We start from the raw sequence: 25,263 nt of genomic DNA on the forward strand, positions 1-25,263 counted from the left end.
CCATTGATTGGTTTGGACACTTCTTATCAATATAAGAGCCAGCTCTCACAAATAAGAGTGGAACCACTGTAAAACAGTGCCTCTAATTCACAATCCCCACAGGCAGTCCAATAAATACTATAGTTGATAGTATCAAAAGTAGTTGAGAGGTCTGTTAGGACCAAGAGGGATGCATTCCCACACACAAGGTCTCAAATTAGGTCATCCACCAGAACATGACTAGTTCAGAAATCCAGACTGAAAAACAGCTAGATCTGTAGCGGAGATACCATCATATTCTCTACAACTGTCATGAACACTGATGGTGAGCAGGAGGGGGCCCCTATCCAGGGGGAAAAACACATGCGTAGTAGGGAGAATTTGAGCTGTCATTCAAAGAGACACAGAACAGACCCGCCTTGACTTTGGGGGTTTATCTGTATGGGTTTTCTCACTCTTCTTCAGTTTGTTAGGATTTTCTGTCTAATGTAGCAGTAATAAAACACCAGAGACCTATTTGTCATCTCGGCGTGGTTCCTGCGTGTTAGGACAACAACCATTCTAAAAAGGGAGGTTGGAGACAGGATGATAGTTTTCAAAAGCTGGATCAAGACATGATTTTTTAAGAGAAGTGCATCGCCACCTTGTTCATGACTGGTGGCATCATACTTTTTCCATTAGCCGCTTTTTGAATCCAGCCAATTAGAATTCCCTCACTGCACAAAAGAACTAGGAAGAACATGGATCAAAATCACAGTCATACTGCATTCATATTGCAGTGACCCCTGTCCACTTCCTTGCTTTCCACAAGCTTATATGAATCCCAATATCACAAGATGTTAGCCCATCCATCACATTAGATTCTGTATAAGTGGTATCTAACACCAAATAATAAATCACTGTAAGTGATTTTATCCTTGAAGAATGTAGGGAAAGTATCACAGTAGCCATTCACAGCAGTAACTCCATTGTTTCTTCCTAGAAGAGAAGAAATTGTTAATCCTAAACAAAGCCATACAAACTGTGGGTGCAATAAGGGCAGAAAATCAGTCCTGTTCGCCACCCTAACACAGTAACAATCCTAAAAACCAATCACACAGTAAGAGAAGGTTGCTGTCTACAAGCGGTCAAGCAGACCTACCCTCACTTCCAATCAATCAGCTACAACCTCCACTTCCATATAAATGCAGAATGCATGCTAGTTCCAGCCATTGTAACCATTAGTCTGTTGTAAAATTATAGTTATATTTTCTACAGCAGTTAGAATTAACATTCTTATCAATGAATAGAGCATGATGGATAGATTAGAATCCAGGCAGTTCTTGCTACTCAAGGAAGGAGCCAACAGGCCCAAACAAAGCATTAGCAGAACCTGTGTATCTCTAAGCTGTATAACAGCTAAGCATGTCGTGCCAACATGCCCTATGGTTTAATATGCCTACAGAGAATATGACTTCAAGGTTTCATTTTTGATGGAAGCTATATGCTTCAAGGTTTTTAAAACCCCTTACATGAATAGGATTATATATGTGTAATTATATAACTATAGCAGACTCCCTTTTGCAGATGTTCACCCTTCATGTTATAGAGGTCAATGAAGACAGTAATGGGAGCAGTAACATTGAGGCAGGGGACCAACGTGGTATCTTTAATCCACTATTTGTTACCGGACTAATTAGACAGAGTATTGGAATGCCAACATAGGGGGTCCTACGTTTGTTACGAATTGTAACAAACAATTTAACAAAATAAGTCAGATGTTCTCTTTTCTTCTGTGGATACTTCATAATTGCTGGAGGTCTTGACAACTCACTTAATAAATTATTTTTCTTTGTTCTACAGATTAAAACACATTCATACTCTTCCACACTACTATAGCTTGACTTTCTAATACAACTGAGCGTGACACCGATGAGAGCAAAATTTTTCACTGAACATAAATCATGGTTTAAAATTTCCCATTGTAGTTCTGCGTCTAGAAGAACTTACAGTGGGGTGAGAAGTTCTTAAGTGTTCAACCATACATTCAAAGAATATAACCACTAGAATGTGTAATTCAGTGCCTTAAGTTTTCTAACTTTCTTGTGAAGAAAGGAAAGAACGGATCACAAGTAAGAGTTCTAGCATGGCATGGCTTTATCGATTCCTTACATTCCTGTTCAAATCATACCAAAGGGCTAGTCAAAACCTGAAATTCTGCTCTAGGTCAAGATAGCTAAATAAATAATTACCTGGTTGGCAAAGCAAGCAAAATCTCACTTTCCTGATGCAAAGCTGATATCTGAGGAACTGTTTCTATTATGAACCTGTCCAGACATTAGATCTGTAGGAGATGCCCTTCTGAATATGTCACCACTTTCAGAGGTGTGCTTACAGAAAATACGGCTATGGAATATAGTATATTCTCTTGGGAGACGCCTTTAGCCCTCACTCTGTCTGCCTTTACAAAAAAATAACCAAGATTCATCTTTTTTATTAGGACTTTGGTTTTTTTCTCCTTATTTTATATTCTGTATTTTCATAACTGTTACCTGTTAGAAAGATTGATTGATTATCTGCCATCAAGTCATTTTCGACTCCTAGCAACCACATAGATAGAAAGACAGACTATGAAACGGGTAAATAAATAACTGCTTATGTTTTATGCTTCATAAAAAGTATGAAATCCTTTATCTGAACATGGTACTGGAGTTTTACATGGAGCACATCTGCAAAAAGAACATTGTCAGATTTTTCCTCCTAAAACCTCCAATAATAATTAATTGAAGGCTTGTCTGATTTACAAATCTCATAAACCTGCCCTACAGCATTCTTAGCCCTGGACAGACACTTTGAAATCTTCACATGAAATAAAGCTTCTATAGAAAATAACTTTTGACCATTTTGACCCCTCTGCAGGAATCTAATATTCTGACAGATGTAATGTGGGAATCATTATAATTTCTCTGGCCTGGATCTAAAGGGATTTCTTTGTAGTACACCACTTTAATGTTAATGCAGGCAAACATAGAAAAGGAAATGATGCAGATGGTAAAGGAAGATCTCTTTAATGTTTAATTGTGCTTTCTAAACACATTTGGAAATTTCTCCCTTTATGTACAGTGCTGGATCCTAAAACTTCAGACACACGTCTTGCATTTCCCACATTGGACAGCTCTACCACATAGGCCATGTAAAAGAAAATTCTTTCAGGCTTCATTTGACTTCTTGTTGTTGTATTCTGAATGCAAATTAGAAAAGGGAGCACTTTTGGACCAGTGGATTCTGTCCTGGAGTTGCCAAATGTACATGTTTGTCATCCTTGAAAATAGTCTACAGCTCTACTTTGAAAGTTACTTCACAAGCTAGTTAATCAGCACTGGCTTAGCTGTAGACATTATGGTGATTAATGAAAATTAGTTGAAGCAATAAAACATGTAAGAGTAACTTTTAATTTATATTGATGAAAGACAGAGTCTCTGAGACAATTACTCCCTAGTCCTTGGGGATAATAATTGCATGCAAAACAATCATTACAGAATTTAATGGAATTGTGCATACTAAGTTCATTTTAAAATGTTCAAGTTGCTTATCTAGGCTAAAATCCAGTGCCCACACAGCTTTGGTGACACTTAAGCTCCACTTAATTAATTGAAAATTGATTTCCTGAAAGTGAAATTCTCTTGGGCTTGCTACATCACATACTTGGCATCTTCAAAATGGCAATTGTGGCAGCTTCACTTTGAGAATTCTTGTAGGAGAGAAATTGAATACATTTGCTCAGAATCTTGGATGCAACTGCATATATTATAAGAACAGATGTAATATAATGGCTGATGTAAAAATGTGAGCCAGGAATCTATCTAGGTTCAAATCTTACTTCAGCCCTGTGACTTTGGCCAAGCTAATGTTCTCACCATTTGCACCACAAGGTGATATGTGGGGCAGGCAGGATATATTCAGGATTCAGGTAGACTGGATAGGTATCCAAGTAGATGGATAGGTAAGCAGGCTAAAGATGATATCAGTAGTTTTCCTTGGCAACAGAATCAGAATTAAGAAAATAATTTGCTGTGCAAAACTTAATATACCTGTAATTCCATGATTCTCTAATCCCCTTGTTGGCACTTTGACAGCTCACTTGAGAACCTGAATTTTACTTTCCCAGCCAGCTCATTTTTATGGCAATATGAATAACTGGGGACAAGTCTTCCAGTATCTTTGATTCCTGATGTTCACTTATGCTACGTAGTACAGATTTGTTTGTTTGTTTGTTTGTGATGTTCACAAACAACAGTATGAGGTGGCTGTCTCAGGAAACTGAACTGGAGAGAATGTACACTTTTCAAATATTTAATGTTATGTTAGTGTATAGATAGTGCCATAAAGAGGGAGAGAAAACTGGGGCAGTTTATTTCTTGCATTCTAAAATAACTTGGCCAGCCTGGGGCACTTTGACTTGCTGAGTGAGACATTTGCTTTTGAGAACTGATACCCTTGGAGACGAAGGGTTGCTTGCAAAGTTAAGACAGGCTGACACAATTATGTTATCTTATTAATGAACATGTTCTTAACCCGTAAAGCCCTATGTCACTTGGAGCCAAGCTATCTCCAAGACTGCCATCTCCAGAACTGACCCATTCAGTGTGTGTATCACAGAAGAAACTCCTAGTAATCTCCTATCCCCATGAAACAAAGGGACAGAGGCTAGAAGACAACATTCTACCTTCACAGCACTAACATTATGAACAGGTCCAACCTTGGACAAGAGATTAGCCTCCACTCTGTCAGCCTTCCGGAAAGCAATAAAGACCTAGCCATAGATAGCTTATTTGGTACTTGATTGCCATCCTGCTATTGTGTCAGGCAAATTATGTACTGTTTGTATATTGCCTTAAAATTACAGTATGGTATTTAGGGACATCATTAATTTATTAGAGTGATAGGATACATGGTCCTCTTGTTGCACTGTTTACCATGGATGTTTTAGCATATTGTTTACTGTGGATATTTTAATACTTTTATATATTGTGGATATTTCATTGGTTTATATGTGCCAAAGATATTTTTATCATTGTAAGCTGCCCTGAATGGAAAATAAACTGGAGGCATACTTGTCTGATTGATTGATTGATTGATTGATTGATTGATCAATCAATCAATCAATCAATCAATCTGCAGTGGTGCTCAGGATCCAACAGGGAAGATCCTTTTCAGCACAGCAGGGATGCAGAATACAACACTAGGTGACATCAGAAGCAGAAGAAGCTGAGAGCCAAGAAGCATCTGAGGGACAACAATGGGTGGACCTGTATTTAATATGTTCTCTTCCTGTTTTTAAAATCATTAGTTTTATTATTTTTTAATTTATTTTATTGAATTTATGTATTTATTTGATTTATATAGCTGCCCATCTCACTTTTACATGACTCTAGGCGGCTTACAATAAACAAATAATAACACAAATACATAATAGAAAACAAACATAAAACCACACAGCAGCCAGGCATGATCTAACCTATCATCCATACAACCAGGAGATGGGCTCAAACCTACACCCAGGGCCCCAGGCTCGAGCACAAAGCCGGGTTTTTAAAGCCTTACGAAAGGCCAACAGGGATGGGGTCAATCTAATCTCAGGGGAAAGTATGGTCCAAAGGGCAGGTGCCATGCTTCTGGGGCCCCCAGCTGACACTACCTAGCTGATGGTACATGGAGCAGCTGATGGTATCTACCAGATTGGATAGGATGGGTAGAAACAACTGGGGAGAGAGAGTCCCATAATAAACCAGTCCTAAGCCATGAAGGGATTTTAAGGTGAAAACCAGCACCTTGAATTGCACCGGAAGCCAATATAATATATATACAATGTTTGTGTATGGGGGCGGGGGTCTTCAGGAAAATACTGCTGTTTGGCTGTTGTCAATGCATGATGTCATTTACTCCTTTCAGTTATGTATATTTGTCAGTGCATCTCTGTATTAGAATGCTTTTCTTTTATTGATCTCAACTTTGGGACTGGACTAGATCCATGATCAGGGAAGTGGGTGTTATACACCCCGCAACCTGAATTATGGGAGGCCTGGAAGCTCAAGAGTCCAGCCCAGGTCAGGGGTTGATGCTGTGTCCCTGATGATAGTGTCAGGGCAAAGTATGTAATTATCCCATGACTGGATGGTGTCCTGTTACCTCCAAAGAGCAGGTCCTTATCCACACCAGTCTCTTGTAATCAGTACAGTTGTGCCCTGACCATCTATCCAACCTCAAGGAAATGCAATGGCTCCTTTTTCTGCACTTTTTCTCTTCTCACTCCACCCCCTAGCACATCCTACACTAAGACTATTAGTGCAAATCAAGTGTTACAACTGATACCCTCTTGCAGCTGACAAGTAGCTATTGTTTCTCTAGCTCTTTGCCACTTTAAAGGTGCAAAGTTAAGTGACAATTTAGAATAGGACACAAATGAAAATGAAGGTGATACCTCTTGGGAATATTTAATATGATTTGTAATAATAAAAATAGCAAATGAAAATATAGGCAGAGCATTTGGTTCACTGTAGATTTGTTCATCAATCATCAGACATCTTTCAATTTCCTTTGAGACCAAAACTGGTCTTAGAGTAGCTAATAATTAGGGCAGACCAAGGTCATTTTCAAAATTCGGTTTTCCAAACCAAAGAGAATCTACAAAAACATGTATGTTAGAAATAAGTGCAAACATGCATGTATTAGTGAAAACATATATGTTATATTATATTTGCTTGAAAAAGTATATCTCAGGATGCACAAAAATGCATGTGACTTATTCTGCAATTTTTTTAAAAAAAGTGCTTAAGCTAATGAGGAAATGGAACAAATGAAATTTAAGAGTTCAAAATAAGTGAAATTGAATGAAAGTAACATTGGTAAATTTATTCATTTCTAACCGTAATCTGCTTTCATTTTTAAATAGTTGAATGTATAACCCATAATAACAGATGTAATAATAATAAAACAAATATCCTCAATAAGTAAAGCAGTGTGCAGTGATCACCTTGTAACTGCAAAAATGCAGTGAAGGGAAATTACAAGCTAGATTCAGCAATTTTATTTCCCAAACAAGCCAAAGTTCACAAACGGATTCTGAAGGAATGGTTTTCCAGATTATCTGAGAGACTTGCCAGTTAAGTGACAAGTGTTTAACTACTGTATATTCCAGTACATGGTAAATGGAAAACCAGCAGCTTCCTGTTACAAAATGTACCAACAAGCCATGCCTAATAATACACATTGGCACTGGCAATTTATATACTTGATATATAACAATTCTAAAAATAATATTAGACCAGTGTATTTTTAGCTAGGTAAACAATTCTGAGTTGGAAGGTTGGTTTCTTCTTTAGTTCAGTTCAAGAAGAGGGGTACAGCAGGCTAGACTTAAAATGCAGTTATTGGAGTGAAAATTCAGCCAAGACTCAAATGGATAACTTCCAGGAATTCTCTTCTGTTGCCTCTTGTGGGAAGTCTCTTGTGGCTACGGAGTAGAGGACGTGGTTATTATTCTCTCAGACCTTTCAGTGAGTTTTGACCAGCTTGCCCATACCCTGTTGGATGTTTTGTTTTGAGATTGGGTTGATCTGGGTCTAGTTTCAAAGCACAATTATCACTTGTGCAGCTCTGAAGGCAGAAAGGCCATTCCTAGCTGTATTATAAAAAGAAATCGAAAGAAAGAGAAGCGTGAGGAAAAGGCAAGAGCCAGTCACGGTGAAGGGGCTTTAGAGCCACAGTTTCACTGAGCTCAGCAACACGGATGCGGATCGAAAGGCTGGATTTCAGTTCTGTTCCCAGACGATAACGGATCGCATACTGAGCACACTAGGCAGAGAGGCTAAGTTCAAAGGCCTCTAACAAAATATTGTCGCCAGAAACAGCAATGTAGAGTAGAATCAAAACTTGTATCATCTAGGAACTATACTTCTGAGAAGGTAAAATATAAATGTACTTGTAACTGCTGTTAAGAAGACAGGAAGCCTCTCCTCTCCTCTCCTCTCCTCTCCTCTTCCGTTTGTTGCACTTTTTTTCACCTATTACTTTTCTTTGTTTTCCTTACTTTTCTCTTTCAAAATCTGTATTTTTTTTTTAACATTTAATAATAAAGTGTGTGTGTGTGTGTGTGTGTGTGTGTGTGTGTCATCCATACAACCAGGAGATGGGCTCAAACCCACGCCCAGGGTTTATATATTGTGTGAAAAATCTCTCTCTCTCTCTCTCTCTCTCACACACACACACTTTTATCATCTAGGAACTATACTTGGATCTCGGAGCCAGCCACTGTAATTGTTACCTAACGAGGTTGGAAGACCTTTGTCACAGAACTGTAGAGTTGGAAGAGGCAATTTAGAATACTGAATCCAACTGCTGCTCAGTGCAGGAATCCAAATGAAATAATCCCAGGGAAATAGCCTTCTAGAACACGTCTAGTGAAAAGGAGCCCACCACATTTCTGGGTAATCCATACCACTGTCAAACTGCTCTTACCATTTAGGATTTTTTTCTAACATTGAAACAGAATCTACCCTCCTATAATCTAGATCAATTTTTCTGTGTCCTGTTTTCTGGAATGTTAGAAAACAGATATTGGTCTGCTCCTTCCTTCCTTCCTTCCTTCCTTCCTTCCTTCCTTCCTTCCTTCCTTCCTTCCTTCCTTCCTTCCTTCCTTCCTTCCAACACACTACCTACTCATCTTCAGTTTGCAGCCAATACTATTCCTAGTTCCTTTTAATTATCAGGGCAGGTATTTCCCATTCTATCCCTGTGTGCTTGACTTTTCTTTCCTAAGTGGAAAAAATTAGCATATTTTTTCCATCAAATTTCATTCTGTTATTTCATTTCAGTACACCGACGTTCTGAATTTTATTTCTGCCTTCTAGGGTATTTATTATCCCATCCAATTTTGTGACATTTGCATATTTGATAAGTGCTCCCTTGAATTCTTCATCCATGCCATTAATGAAAATGTTGGAGAGTACTGGATGAACCCTGTGGCATTCACTTAGTTCTTTGATGAGGAACTGCTTGTGAGAACTCTTTGGGTATGATTTTGTATCCACTTAGTTGTCATGCTGTGTATCCACTTAGCTGTCATGCTAGCCAACTCACAGTTAACCAGTTTACTAATCAGAATATCATGCCGTACTTTGTCAATGCTTTGCTGAAATCAAGATATATCACATTTACCGCATTCTCACAAAGGGGTTCTCTGATAAAAAATGAGATAAAATTAGTCTGACAACACTTGCTCTTGACAAATCTGTGCTTACTTTTGGTAATTGTGACATAGTTGCTTATAGATCAATTATCTTTATATAATCTGTTCTAGATTCTTTCCAGGTATTGATATCAGAGTGACTGATCTATAGCTCACCAAATCTTCCTTTCCTCCATTTTTGAAGATACAGTAGTGATATTTAGCTTGCCCTGGTTGTATGGCATTTCATTAGTTCTCCAGGATTTCTCAAAGATACCCCATAAAGTTTCAGTCAATTCATTACTATGTTCCTTCAGTTCAGTAGGATGCAATTCATTTGGCCATGGTCATTTAAATTCATTTAAAGAAAATAGATATTGCCTAACTATATTTCTATAAATGGAACTTGTCACTTACAGACTTCAGAGGTGTCTTATAAAATGGACTTCTGGTCTACTCTTGTAGAAGGGAATTCTCTTGCTGACTGTAGTACAGAATAATAACATTATAAAAGATTATATTTGGGGGGTTTGTTTCAGATTTCTCATCACAAGATAGCAAATAATGCAACCAGAGCAGTAGTAGGAACCTTCTGATTTTATAGATGTAGCAACTTAATGGCTACCATGCTTGGAAACCAAGAATCAGTCGGAATCTAGATGTAGACCGCAACGGAGTGGTTCTGCTTTTTATTTTATGTTGGAAAGGGGGTAAACATGATTACCTCTTAAGAAGGAAAAAAAGACAGGCTGCTGATCTAATCCCTAACTCTCACTGGAACTAAAGTTTATGTGTGTGTCTGTGTATGTACCAAGTTTATCAATTCTCTTCTTGTGACATTTCTCAATGTGTGGGGCCATTTCAGTGTTGTTATATGAAAAAAATATAGAGGAAACTCGTCTCAAAAATTTGTGTCAAATAGTGCAGCAACCTTTCAGAAGTAAAAGCATTCCTGGATCAGTTTTTGTTTAATATCTGTTGATATACTGCTTTGTGTTCCATGCTTAGATATAAATGTAAAATAAGTACAGTAAGTAAGTAATTAAGTTATTATCCCATTGGCAAAAAATAATGTCCATTGTTCTGGGGCCAGAATCAATGCTTGGCATCAGTGGACATCTCCTGATTTTATTGCCTGCCCTTCTTGCTGATGCTTCCCATAAGCCAGCGGGGAGTTGCAGGATAAAAGAATCTCTGCAACTCTTTATCTATGAGGTATTGTTAAGAATAGGGCAGAAATTACAGCAGTAGGGAAGAAGATTCATTAAGGAAAGGGGCCCCATAACAGCATCTTAACCAAAGGCCTTCTAGAACCTAGAACCAGCACTACTTTTTCACCCACAGCAGATTCAATAGGCAACCATAGTCCTGAATGCAGCATAGAAAAGAAAGAGAAGAATATTAAACTGTTGGAAGAATTGAGGAGAAGCAGGAGGCTGCAGAGAGGGTAGAGGTATAAGATTATGGAACTGCTGGGGAGCAGAACAGTACTGAGTCAACTAGGTAGAGAGTCAGTGTGAGTGTGGCCTGTTTTTGGCATCAACACAATTACTTCAGGCAACAGTCTTCCACTCTGGCCATAATAGAATAAATAACTCAAGTCAGAAGGGCTTATTTCATTACAAGGGGGACAGTGAAGCCTACTTCCTTCGAAACACAAGGGTTTTAATGTCCATCCCTATACCTATGCCGAAATATAATATACAGGTAGTCCTTGCTTAACAACCACAATTGGGACCAGCAATTCCATCACTAAGCAAGACATCATGTGACCACAACAGTTATTACCTCACTTCCACCGCAGTTGTTAAGTGAATCACCCATGGTCACTAAGTGAGACACCATGTGACCATGACTTGTGATTTTACTGCTGGCTTTTCCATTGACTGTTTGTTGGAAGCCAGCTGTGAAGCACACAAATGGCAATCACATGACCATGGAGCACTGTGATGGTCATAAATACCCACAGGTTGCAAAGCACCCAAATCTTGATCACCTGACCGCAAGGACACTGCAATGGTCGTAAGTGTGAGGACAGGTCATAAAGTTACTGTTCCAGCACCATTGTAACTTTGAACAGTCACTAAAAAGGGCAGTCATTAAGCAAGGACTACCTGTATAAAATGAATGCACTAATTATCCAATTTATTCTCAAGTTAAAACTAGTAGCCAAAGATGGCCATAGCAAAACTCAAGATTATGTGATTCTTCATCTCTTGCTCCATCTTCACAAGAAATCATTAACATAAAGTTCAGTGAGAATACAGAAATGTATATTCAAGTGAATAACTGAGGTCAAATATCAACTTTGGTTGCAGCTTGTTATTGTAAAGGAGGAAATACTAAGGAGAATGATTAAGAGAAAAAAAACTTCACTAACCGATTCAGGGATCTCCAGCAGGTATCTTTGCTATCACCTATTGTTTGTACATTTGCACATACACAAGATGTTTTGCATACAGATCTAATCCTAGAGCTCTTCTCTCAAAAGGGTAAAGATGCAGGTGATAGGAACAATCTCTCCTAGTGAAACTGGAGAGCCACTGTTCCTTGAAGCAAAAATTGCGGTCCCAGGGGGAAAATATCTGATCTGCTACAACAAAACTGCCTGTGTTCCCCAGCTGTTCATAGATTCCAGAACCTTTAGCAACCTCTCTTCTTCAAGGCCCGGAAGCATGCCTAAAACATACAGATTCCACCATCCTAATAACTCTGCATCTATTGATGCACATATGTCTCTGAAAGAAGCTCAGTGGTGAAGGGTCATTTTTTTCCACTTGTCAAATTCTGTAGCTGCTTCAGTCCAAAATGCAACTGGAGTGTGAAGATGAGCTCAAGGCTGGTCTTCCTATAGTTAAAGGACTTGATAAGTACAGATAGTCCTTGCCAGTGACTTATGTATCAGTTCTATCATCAGGGTGAGTCATTTATCTCATGACCAACATCCTCTCTTCCATTATAAGGCTTTTACAATTCACAGTTATACTCTAAAGTCAGTGATCTATATTTTGTAAAGTATGATCTAGAAGCCAGATGTACAAGCTGGGTTTAGAAAAGGCAGAGGAACTAGGGACCAAATTGCCAATAGCCTCTGGATAATGGAAAAAGCCAGGGAGTTTCAGAAAAACATCTATTTCTGTTTTATTGACTATTCTAAAGCCTTTGACTGTGTGGACCAGAACAAATTGTGGCAAGTTCTTAGTGGTATGGGGACACCAAGTCATCTTGTATGCCTCCTGAAGAATCTGTATAACGACCAAGTAGCAACAGTAAGAACAGACCACGGAACAACGGACTGGTTTAAGATTGGGAAAGGAGTACGGCAGGGCTGTATACTCTCACCCTACCTATTCAACTTGTATGCAGAACACATCATGCGACAAGCTGGCCTTGAGGAATCCAAGGCTGGAGTTAAAATCGCTGGAAGAAACATTAACAATCTCACATATGCAGATGATACCACTTTGATGGCTGAAAGCGAAGAGGAACTGAGGAGCCTTATGATAAAGGTGAAAGAAGAAAGTGCAAAAGCTGGCTTGCAGCTAAACCTCAAAAAAACCAAGATTATGGCAACCAGCTTGATTGATAACTGGCAAATAGAGGGAGAAAATGTAGAAGCAGTGAAAGACTTTGTATTTCTAGGTGCAAAGATTACTGCAGATGCTGACTGCAGCCAGGAAATCAGAAGACGTTTAATTCTTGGGAGGAGAGCAATGACAAATCTCGATAATTAGTTTAAAAAAAAAAAATAATAGAGCAGAGACATCACACTGACAACAAAGGTCCGCATCGTTAAAGCAATGGTGTTCCCCGTAGTAACATATGGCTGCGAGAGCTGGACCATAAGGAAGGCTGACAGAAGGAAGATCGATGCTTTGGAACTGTGGTGTTGGAGGAAAATTCTGAGAGTGCCTTGGACTGCAAGAAGATCAAACCAGTCCATCCTCCAGGAAATAAAGCCAGACTGCTCACTTGAGGGAATGATATTAAAGGCAAAACTGAAATACTTTGGCCACAGAATGAGAAGACAGGACACCCTGGAGAAGATGCTGATGCTAGGGAGAGTGGAGGGCAAAAGGAAGAGGGGCCGACCAAGGGCAAGGTGGATGGATGATATTCTAGAGGTGACGGACTCATCCCTGGGGGAGCTGGGGGTGTTGATGACCGACAGGAAGCTCTGGCGTGGGCTGGTCCATGAAGTCACTAAGAGTCGGAAGCGACTAAACGAATAAACAACATAATCTAGAAACAAGAAGGGTTTTTTAAGTATAAACAGCTTCATGTTGGTAGATTTTTTTTATCATATTCTACTCTTTGAGTAGCTCATAGAATTTCATACTAAATTCAGAATGTATGGCTAATGTTATTTATGATGTGAAAGGATGTGGGCAAGGAAAAGGAATAAATTATGCAACTGGTTGGATAACCATGAAGGTACTCACAATGCAAAGGACTTGGCCTACAAAATTAATTTATCTGAGGAGTTCCCATAGATGATTCCAGGCTCACAATAATACTAGTATTTATTTAATACCAACAGAACACATAGCTTATACATTCCAGTTGGCTTACAACTGATTTAACACAATGAATAGATAAACACATATTAGGTGAAGGAGAATATAAAGAATGACTAATTGAAAACAGTCCTGATGGATTGTCAAGAACAGATCAATATTTTATACCAATGGCTGAAGTTGAGAATTTAATATTTCTATCAGTGAGGATACACCAGGACTACTGCAGAGTCTGGCTGTACTTCTGTTGGATAAAATGCTACTACAACTGTTGTGATTTGCAAAGTGAAATGTTTCCCCAGGCACTGAGTTATAGAACTGGCATACAAGGATCCTACTTGTTTTACCACCCCCATCTCACAACAAAGAAAAAACCCAATTAGTACTAACTGAATCAATTTTGAACTCCTAAAATATTGACCATACAGTGGTTCAATGCTCAGCATGGATTATGCCACCAACAAATGCCCACACCGCTTTGAAAGCTTTTATAAGAGTCATCATCTCATTGCTCACCTCAGTATAGTATCATATTCACCTCACTGGCCTCCCCCCTACTGGTTTTTTTTTTTTGGAATGAGATTGTCCTGATTATTTCAAATTTAAGTATGGGAACTTTAAAAAGAATTTGGACCTTCTTACAGAGCGTAATGTGATGCAAAGCTTGTCTGTTACTACTCTGACACTCTCACCTCTCCCTCCCAATTCCCAAGCCCTCAGGACCTGCTACAGCCTAACAAACTGAGCTCAGTACATCACTTTATCTGCAGCATTCCCTGAAATGCAGGGCAGGAAGCCATGCTAGGGCTGACAGCAGGCAGACTCTTGTTCCTCAGCAGGACAGGTTCTGAGGCTGCCCCCTGCAAAATCTAGACTGGCAAGGCTGACCCAGTATTCCCCATGGTAGGAAAAAGCCAGCAATGCAATTCTTCTTCAAACAGGCAACTTCCCACGCCAACATGGCTGTGCTGCTTGTGATCAGGTTCAAGCAGCCGCAGAATGGGTTTGCAGCACACCAAGCAGACGATCTGTCTGCACGGCAATCTCAGTCTGGCTAATATTAATTAGTCACCTTGGTGGCAACAGTCCATCTGCTCTGCTGCTCCAGTAGTATGTTAGCATTTACTGTCTCCTTTCACTGTTCTTGAGCCATAGTCAGGCACTGGTAATGCAGCGGCAATCTGAGCCATGCTTAAAATACTAATACACTTGCTAAAATTAAAAAAAAAAGCCAGGACATGGAGTATTGCAGTCTCCATAATATAGAGCGACAGTATTTAAAGAGGCACCCAAATATGGCTTCAGGCAACACTGCATATTAGAAATCAATGGTTATACCTAGGGAATATGCTGTCTTCTGGTCTTCACACATACATTCATACATACATTCTCTTGCTCACTTTCTCTCTCTCTTGCACACACAGAGGCACCCAAGGCACGGACAATATCCCTGTGTATTTGTGAATGTATATGTAGTGGCCTTTAAATGCATGAACATTCAACAGCATATTTCTTGTAGCTTCACCCCACAAATGGTTACTGTATGTGTCAGTGTGCAGGCAGCAGTCTCAGCTACAGACTTGCATGGCTTGCCCTGCTGCATGATGCTCAGCTGCATACACCAGAACCACCACACTAGGTAGCTGCTCCAGCAGTTCTTCAGGTGTTCACAGTGAGATGCACAAACACACCCACTGCAAATCATTCCCCAACAAACAGCGCTGGTATATACTGGCCTCCCAAACAAAGCAAACAACTCCTTTCAGTAATCCAGCATTACTGAAAGATTTAGGCTCCTATAAATAAAAGTACACACCCCTGAGCGAAGATAAATCAAGGGAATATTTAGGAACAGCCAGTTCTCTTTTACAGTTACACTTAGAGAAAATACCATTCCCTGCACAGCTTCGGTGTCCACCAGAAATACAATTACCCATCCCCATCACAACCGGCATTTTCAGTAACCATGCACTTGCTGAAGAAAGGTGCATATCATACAGCCTCTCCACCCACGCTCACACCATGCTAGCACCATTTTGCTGACCTGTGTGTCAAAGCCATTCTCAATGGAGCTACTCTTCTTTCGAAGGAAGCCATCTCCCGCATTCTCGGGACCATTCTGGGATTTGAGGGGGATCTGGCTGGCATAGGCTGACTTGTTCACCTCCACCTTGTTCCCAAACTTCAGGTAACAGGGCTGTGGGATGGTTCTCGCGGCTGGAATGTGGACAATGGGACTAGCACTATGGACAGGTTTAGGTAGTCCGGATTTCATTTTGGAGGCTACCAGGATGGCTGGCATTTTTTCTCCTTCTGCTTTGTCAGTGCGTCTCTGTCACAACAGCAGCAAGCAAGGAAGCGGAGTGAAGACAGGTGTTGCAATCTGGCAGGCTAGCTTCCCCCCTCCCACCCCCAAAAAGAGCGGTGGAAAAGGAAAGCAGGGGAAATCTCTCTTTAGAACGGAACTTCGAGCTGTCTCTGCCTTTCCACCTGTTTCCTCGGATTGATATAGCTGCTCCCTCAATTCTCAGCCAGGGTCCTTGTTCCCTCCTCCTTCTCTTCTGCGGCTGTTTAACTTGCTGGTTCTTTTCAGCAGCCACTTTATTGGTTTCCCCACCCTTTCCTTGAAGATGGGAGACTTTAACTTGATTCTCTGGTCACCGGAGCTGAGAAAAGCGAGCCACCCCCTGGATTTCTTGCTTTCAAAGGACCTGCTGCAACATATAGTTCGGGTGGCTGGCTGGGTGTGCGCGCGCCCCAGCCTAGCAGAGAGGGAGGATTTTCAGACTTAATATGTCTGTCTTCACTCTTAGCCCAGAAACAGACGCAGCTCAGTAGAATGGCAGATGATGAGGATGCCCTTGGATACCAGCCTGAGAGAATCCGAGTTTCTTAATCTTAGTATCGGTGCACAAGAGCAACGGTGCCGAAGCAAAGAGAGCGAGCTGCCCAGGGATGACATTTAAATCGTTAAGGCTGCTGGTGGCAACGACATTTCCCGAGCGGCGATGCTGCTGTTGCTGCGCGTAAAACCCTAGAAAGAGAATGCGGCGGCTGTCAAAGCGTCCGTCTCATTTTGACCATCGGCGTGGAGCGGGGTTCCGAGCCGAGCGGCAACCCGGAGCGCGCGTTCGGGGCGAAAGAGCAAGGGGCGCGTGAGTAGAGGCAGCCAGCAGCGCGGACGACGCCAAAGAAGGCAGCCCAGATTAGAAGGAGCGGGAGAAGGTTGCAATCTGACAGTACCGTAAAAACCCTGCGTGGCCTCTGATTGGTCCTCCCCGCTCAAATCAGAAACAAAACAGCTCTGCAAAAGGGGCGGTGCTTCAAGTCCAGCGACGGGCACGAAACTCTTTGGCCTGCGAGCGGCGGGTGCTCTGCGGCAGCGTGGAGGGTGTTTCGGCCGAGCGTAAAGGATGCGCGAGGGGCTACAGGGGGGCACGGGGCGGGGGGCGGCAGCAGCCGGGAAGCGGAAATTCCCCGCCATCAGTCCTGTCTTTTGTTTGTGGCTCGAAAGGAAGGCACTTTCGAATCAAAACATATGAGGGTGAATCATGGTTCCGTCGTCCTCACTGGCTAGTCATACAGGAAAACTCCCACTGAAAATGCCAACGGCCCAGCCTGTGAGTAAGTGCTGAGCAATTTAACCCAATCAAGTCGGAGATGAAAAGGAGCCGTTCTCTCTTTACCTAAAACTGGTGTTTCTAACGGGAAAAGGTTGGTTTCAGTTAGGCAATATGGCCACAGCTAAACTGGTTTTTTTCCTTATCTTGCTATTTAAGACAAGCCATACGTACTTTCAAAATGCATGTATTTTACAACCACATCATCTCCCAGAGAGTTAGGACTGACCACTGCTTCTGTACCTTATAGAATTTTATATCAATGGAGTTCTAAGGCAGAATAATGAAAGATCACTATCTGCTAACAGTTGTGATAACTACAAGGAGCCTCTGTTGAGTAGCAGAGACTGGGGAACAATGGGTGCCTTCAACTAAAAAGTTGCTCTAAAGAACACTGGTGTAGCTGGACTTTGGTCTGACCAACCAAGTTGTGCTTCTGATCATAATTAATCTAATACTCCGGCATGTGCATAAGGGAGTGAAAACCACACTGGCACTGAATAGCAATGTCCAAATAAAACCCTGGCCCAGTACTATCGTAACAATACAGATGCATATCCACACCTTTTGTAAACTCCCATGAGCTATTTTTTATAAATCCTTAAAAAAAAAACTGATCAGCAGAGGCAAAAGCTTTGCTCTTGTTTTCCTGGGATGAAAGGTCTGATTGTTGCTGACAGGTGTCGATTTGTTGAGCCCACTTAACTTTGGATTTATCTTAGGACATAAAAGCAAATCAGTCAGATGATGGGAGCAGATTTCAACTATTGTTCTTCAAGAAAATACAGTATGTTAGTCTGTTCTAGCAAAATGATAAGAATCATTGCAAACTCAAAAGATGGCCACAGCTGCAACGCAAATACAACTCCCAGCATCTCTCACCACTGGCTATGATTCTGTATTTCTTCAGATACTCAAGAATCTGAGGAGCTTCCAAGGCTGCTGCTATGCCATCCTGAAGGCTTGGACAGAAAAGAGAGTAAGTTACGTCAAAATATTTAGGTGTTCAGAAGCTACCAGGATATGATCTGGGAATCTCTTCACACCTTGGTCTCTTCCTTTGGGTGATGATGGGTCCATCAGTGCCCAGAGGGAGAAGCAAGTGTAAATCACAAACTCCAACAATGAAAAGGGGTCCTAATTGCCCAATTACGGGCCTTTCCTCTGTACCTAAAAATGGATGTATTTACAAACATGTCTTCTCCCAAGATTCTTCCATGAACCTTTTCTCCTGGCTTGCTTTGGACTACAATCCTGATTTCTTCACTAAGTGGAAAGAAAAAAAAGTGGGAAGAAGCAAGTCAGATCAAAGCTATATTTCCTTTTAGCACAGTGAAGTTGCTAATAAGACTTCTTGGTGTTCTGGGACTTAATTGTTTACACATTGCTCCTCTTATTATTTGCTATTTTCAGTGAAAACCAGAAGTGGTTCATAATAAAACACAATGACATCAGTTAAAAAATGAAATATAGCTAATGTGTGAGGGTCCTGAGCGTCAAGGAAATGCCCAAGCAAACAAATCATGCATTGAATTGTCACTAGATCTCCATGACAGGAGCCCACCTAATCCCAGAGAATTTATCCCTCATAATGGACATAATCCATAAAGGACCATGGCCTATTCCACTTGTTCAGTGAGCACCAGCAATATGAGAAAGAAAAGTGAACAAAACTCTAAGCCGTTCTGTATACTTAAAAGATCTGAAAAGAGGATTTCTCAGATGTTACAAATATGCACACTTCTGTACAGAATGCCCTTTCCCTGCTCACAAACATATGATAAGTCGTCTTGGCTCTCCCTCAATTGGCAATACAACTTTTGCAAATATTTACTAGCTTCAGAGTTGCTTAAACAAATACTTCTTTATGTAGATGTTATGCACGGTAGCTGTATATACAACAGTTATATATTTATATCATTTGGTCCCTCCTGCTTAGGTTGGAGACATGATAATTTTGTAGATATAGCAATTTGCTGGTGGTCTGCAAATATCAGCAAAGCTGATAAACCTGTTTTAACAGAGATAGCAGCATGAAAAAATAAATTAGCAGTTATGCATGATGAAGCAGTGTATATGTTATTCTTTCCTCTGTTTTCTGTCTCCACCTCTAAATTATCTGAGGACCTATTCAAGTACTATCTTTTCATTTGACATGCATCCTGGTTCCTAATGCCAATTTTCACACCAGCTCAGTTGTTTGTCCTGCATTACAGTTAAGTAGGCAATTTTTAAAACAAGAAATGTGCTTTTCCTTGGGCCGTCTTTATCTACTAATCCCAGATTACAAAGTGCTCATCTTTGTTTTTCCATCTCATTGAAAAGGATCTAGTGTTTTCTTTCCTTTTCCACAAAGTAAAATGTGGCTTTAAGCTAGCAATGATGGTAGACAAAAATTTCAAAGCTTTAAATAAACTCAACAGGTCTGTGCCAGATTTTACCTGATGAAAAAAGAGCAGAGCTGGGAACTCAGGCATATGCTCAAGAGTTACTGTACTAAACTGATTTCTTAGATTACCCTTGTGAAAAATTCTAGTCACCACACCTCAAAAAGAATTGTAGAACTGGAAAAAGTCTAGAAAAGAGCAGCCAGAATTATTAGAAATCTACAGGAGGTGTTCTATTGAAAAAAAAAAGACTCAGAGTTTCTTGGATAAGATAGAAGATCGGTATGGGAAAACATGATAGAGGTATGTACCTGAAGAGACTAGAGCAGATCTCCTGTGAAAGGCTTATTGTAAAACAGGCCAGGTTTCTCTAGTTTTAAAGCACTTATATGCTCATTATTTTCAACAAGTTTCAAGATGCTTTATAGCAGTTAAATATTAAGTATTAATAACTTTAGAATGACTAGAAAAACAAAATACAGAACACAAACCAATAGCAAGCTGAAGCACAGAACACAAAACAGCAATAAAGCATTGAAATAGAAACCATGAGATTGATTAAAAGAAAACAAAATTATACAGAAGACATTCATAAAAAGGAATTTCCAATTTCTGGAAACAAGATGGTAACAGAGTAAGTGGAGCACATAAAAATCTGGTTGACTGCTTTATTTCTCTTTCATAACCCCAGAGCTGTAACACTATGCAATAACATACAAATACTCAACAGATAAGCCAGTCAGCTGCCAGTGAGACTGGAAAATACTGGGTTGTATCCAATAGTTGCAGGAGCCAAGATGGTTTCTACAACCCATTCTTCCCTTGTGCTGCAACTCCATCATTCAATAAGTAGTATTTTGAAAGTTCAGATCCAGTTCTTCTGAATAATAGGAGCTGCTCTGAAACTGGAAGATAGCCCTTGAAATAAATCATTTATGGCAATACAAAACATTTAATTATTGTAGTGAAGTTATATTTACCATTATCACTTTTTTTTCCCTCTTGATGTGTCTGGACAAAAAGTTTTAATCATTACTCAGACAATATGACCATCCTGGTTGGGGAATGTTGGGAACTGTGGTTCAAAAGATCTAGAACACAATGGGCTAAAGAAAACTGTCTTATATAATGTACAAGAAAAAATTATGGTTGCACCCCTCCTATACTCATTCTATGAAAGACATGGCACAAGTTCTAGAATTTGCTATCATTTAAGAGTGTGCACAAAAAGGAAGTGTGCTTTGTTTCAAATTTAAAACAAGATTTGTGGGTCAGAAGTTCTGGGCAGATCATGGTTTCAATAGAAGAGAACTGATGATGTTATCTAGTTGGGTAATGAAACATCTGCAAGCAAATAACCAAGCACAGAAAGCACCAAGAACTCCACAGATCATGGTTTGACCAAACTGAAACCCAAACACTTTGGTTTTTCAAGTTTTGGTTCAAACAAAATTTGGAGAAATTTAAGCCAAAACAAAAGCCAGAGATGTCTTAAAACATGAGTAGGTCCAGGGTGATGTGCCTTATCTCACTCTCCCTTCCTCTTCCATTCTGCCCACTGATTTTCCCAGAGCTTCCTTTTCTCTATCTTTCCTTAGCTGCCATGTGCCTCCATGCTTGAAATAAAGCATGGCATATCAAACAGGCTCATCTGTTCCATCCTTGATCTTCCTAGCACTTTCCCTAATTTCTCTTAGCTGCTATTGCCAATGAACTTTCCCATCTCTCTCCACCACAGAACACCTCTGCCCAGAATATATACATCTGGATCCATGCCAAGGCCAAACGTGTGTTTCAGGCCAGGCATGGACAGGAGGTATGGGGTGTGGGTGGCTCAAAAATGTCAAGATGGCAGCTGTAACCAAGAGGTCGGGCTTCAACTGCAGGGTCACATTTTGGCTTTTTCAATCCCTCCTGCAGAGGCCCCTGGGGGTAAGGGTTTCTCCCAAGAGAAATAATAGTTAATATTAAATGGAATTTTAATATTTATAAATCCTGGTGAAGAAAAGGAGCTAAGTAAGGGAGGGGAGCTGGAAAGAATACAGGCCAAGTGTATGGCTGTCCATGGTACACCTGGGCAGGGACACACATTTTGGAAAGGACACCTTGAAATATTAAGTTCAAGGTGAAGCAAAATTTTCGAACTGGCTTTTATCCTTCCAAGTTGCTCTTTCAAATGTGTGTGTGTGTGTGTATGTATATATATATATATATATATGAGTGTGTGTGTGTGTGTGTGTATAGTACTTTTTATTCACAGTTTCAGACAAACACTTTTTTATTGTTTTACTGATTCTATTAGCTACTTGGAGGACATACTGAGAGAAGGAGGGAAGCCATTGGTCTCCAGGAGCCATTCCAAAAAGCTTTGGGGAACAAAAGAGAAAAGAAACATCTCCTTGCAGCCAGATGGAGATTCTGACCATTAACATGTTTCTTCTGATCTTAATGAGGGACACACTGTGTCAAAGTACAGTTCCTGGCAAAGAATACAGATCATGATTCCTGCTGACCATGGTGTGATGGGAGAAATCTGTCAGATGAGTAAAGTTCTCTCTTGTCCTTCTGCTTTTATACTTGCAAAGACAGAACCCAGTCAAGTGCATCCCAGGATTTCTGAAGGGAATTAGTTCAACTAGATATCTGTGGTCTGCACACCCTCCTTGTCTCCTTGTGCATTTCCTTTTTATAGGATGAGAGAAGATTAAATTCCTTTAAAAGGATCTGGCATAGCATTTTGCTGCTAGTTTAAGCTTTAATAATGAGCTTCATCTCTTCCAGCAGATGCTGCATGTAACTGCTTTAAGTTAAGTGGTTTTGCTTACTTTGTTTTATTACAAGAGCCAGTTGCTGCTCTTGTTTATCAAGGAGAAAGGATATGTGGTGGCAAGGCTACTCTCAATATTTTAATTAATATCAAAGCAGTTCTCCTTCTCCTTGTCAACCTTGCTCTAAAGTGTTGTATTTGATCTGTCTTGTTTTCAGTTTTCAACAGTTTCTTCTGCTTCAGTACAGAATATACAGTGCCCTCTTTATTGCCAGGATGACATACCTGCATATTGGTCTGGTTCTCGTTGTTATGTCAGTTCACCACATCATAGGCAGGGAACACATACACCACATATGACAATGTTTAGAGAATGGGCCTTCAACAATGGAAACGGCAGGATTAGTAATAATGGGCTGGCAGCAATAGTAGGCCAGGAACAATGCAAAAGCATTCACTGAGAAAGGTAATATATGTCTAGATCAGTGTTTCTCAGTACTTTAATTAATATCAAAGCAGTTCTCCTTCCAAGGATCTCATCAACTTTTAGGCCTTAGGCCACCAGAAACTGGTCTATTCTGGGGAGTTGAAGTCCACCCATCTTCAGGTTGCCAAGGCTGAGAAACACAGTTCTAGATCATATTAATTATTGCATTTGTACATTGCATAAAAGCAAAGGTGGGAGGTAGACAGATCATGCTGCACTGGTAGATCATTGACAGTTTCTGGTGGCCTATCTAATACCTACAAGTTGATGAGTTCCTTGGAAAGAATGCCTGGATTAACAGGCTTTAATCTGACTCAGCAAAAATAAGTATTCAGGCTTGTTTAATAGTAGCTAAAAGCAGATGATAGCAGCTGGCCACCTTGCTTAATCTTGAAAACCTAAACAGACTCTGATCAGGTTAGTATTTGGATGGAAGATCCCCAGGAAATTCCAATACTGGAAACTGGGCTAGGAAATTTTTAAAAAATTGCAGGAGATGGTAGTGGGAAACCACTGCCATATTGTTAAGAAACAAAAACATATGAGGTCATGTAGCCACCAGGAGTGAACTTGACTATAGGTAGTATATATATCTTTTAAGGTAGATTAAAAAGCACCTTGAAACACATGACCGTACAATGACCATGGTATAAAGCCATTATTTTTCAGCACAAAGATGAAAACATCTTTGAAAACCGTATCAAAGAGAAGCTGAATTTCTGAAGCTCGGTGCCCTTAATCCCAACTTCAGAGAGTTATTCCAGAAGGTTACCATGGCTGATGGCACTGGACACCAACGTAGGTCCTCCTAGCTGAGTAATTAAGATAATTTTAATACTAAAACCAGATCAAAAATCCAACTGAAATAGACTTAGAGTCATTCAAGGACCTTACTCCTAAGTATATAGTTGCAAAGGACTAACAGTAATAAAAACCGTTCTGGTGATCCAAGATGGCCTTTTTCAGGCATAGCCCCCTCTTCCACTTAGTCAAAAAATTGCTTAGTATCTCATTAGCAGTGCCTTTGAGACTGGCAAAGGTCAGGCTAAGCAAGTTCAAACTGCACTCTTTTTTTTCAATGGGCCTGGCAGAAACTATAATGAAGTTATTTCTGGTACCTCTGTTTTGTGTGCGCTCTTGGTTATCTGAGACAAGTCATTTCCAGAACCATGTGGAGAGCAATCAGTGAGATTGGTGACAGCTTGTTTTAGGCATAAGATGCTCTTTAATAGGAAGTTATTAAACAGAAACAGCTGTGTTGATTTCAGCTCCATTCAAAACACAAGGAAAGAAAAACAATCAAAGTCTGACTAATAAAAAGCACACAATGGACTGAGATGAGACTTTTTAAAATGTCTTTATTTCCTATTTTACACTTTGAACACTAGATTGACCTTTTCCCTACACTCTGGTACATCTGGAACAGATCCACTGCATTGTCTTCTTAGAAGTCTTGAAAGAATTGTTTTGCTAATTGGCTTGAGAGGCATCCATTTGCACTTGTCCTAATTAGAGGTCCAAGTCTTTAACTAATATTAAGGTACTAGTATGCTAACAGATATAAAACTACGTAAACCAGTTGATTTTGACTTGTTCGTCATTTATTACGGCTTATGCAGTCAATCTACGGAAGATCCCTGGGATAGTAGACCTGGCACTACATTCTTTAGATTTGTTCACTCTCACAACTTCTTGTAAGATATTTCAGCAAGTTTCTTAGTTCAGATGGCAAACTGAGATTTAAAAAGAGTATATGGCTTAGGGCTATCAAGCAACCGTATGGCACAAGTTTGTTCTGTACAAATTGCTCCCATATCCAAAGCCAGCTTTCTATCACCTGAGCTGAATTGTCCAGAGGTCACACACTGTCACAGATCTTCCCCTTTCTTCAGTTTCCCACATTTCTTCCCTCTTTTCAGATGAGGAAAAATGAGCAAAACCAGGTTATTTTACAACGAAATCAGGCTTGACAAGCACTGAATACACTTAGACACATCAAACACCAGGCTGATCTCCCTGGCATACAGGTGGTGGGCATTTCCACACAGGCACCACTTTTACCCGATCCCCTCTACAGCATTTTTATACCGTATTGCCCACATGCCATCACTTTTGTCCTTCTCATTGCGCTTGGTTCTTCTACTGAACTTTTCCATTTGGAAAGAGTCTTCATTTCAGGGATTAGGATTTTTGTTCCGTTATCTTCATCTTCTGGAAAGCTGACTAGGAGGACTCAGGATGGTTTGGTTTATGACTTCCAGACCAAGTTACTGACTCATTTCTTATGTGTGTCTCTGGCTG

General features: G+C 40.2%; 1 protein-coding gene across 4 annotated transcripts in view; it reads right to left on the reverse strand.

Annotated features, from left to right (window-relative positions):
• The window catches only part of NAV2 (neuron navigator 2), a 307,499-nt gene extending 291,263 nt beyond the window's left edge, over positions 1 to 16,236 (reverse strand). For all 4 annotated transcript variants that reach the window (XM_063289573.1, XM_063289572.1, XM_063289571.1 and 1 more), the window contains exon 1: positions 15,746 to 16,236. In XM_063289573.1, coding sequence (XP_063145643.1) covers positions 15,746 to 16,003 — 258 coding nt within the window. In that variant the 5' untranslated portion in view covers positions 16,004 to 16,236. The remainder of the gene's footprint in view (positions 1 to 15,745) is intronic.
• Between the last annotated feature and the right edge of the window lie 9,027 nt (positions 16,237 to 25,263).

Source organism: Candoia aspera, chromosome 1, assembly GCF_035149785.1.
Source record: "Candoia aspera isolate rCanAsp1 chromosome 1, rCanAsp1.hap2, whole genome shotgun sequence".
NCBI lineage: Eukaryota > Metazoa > Chordata > Lepidosauria > Squamata > Boidae > Candoia > Candoia aspera.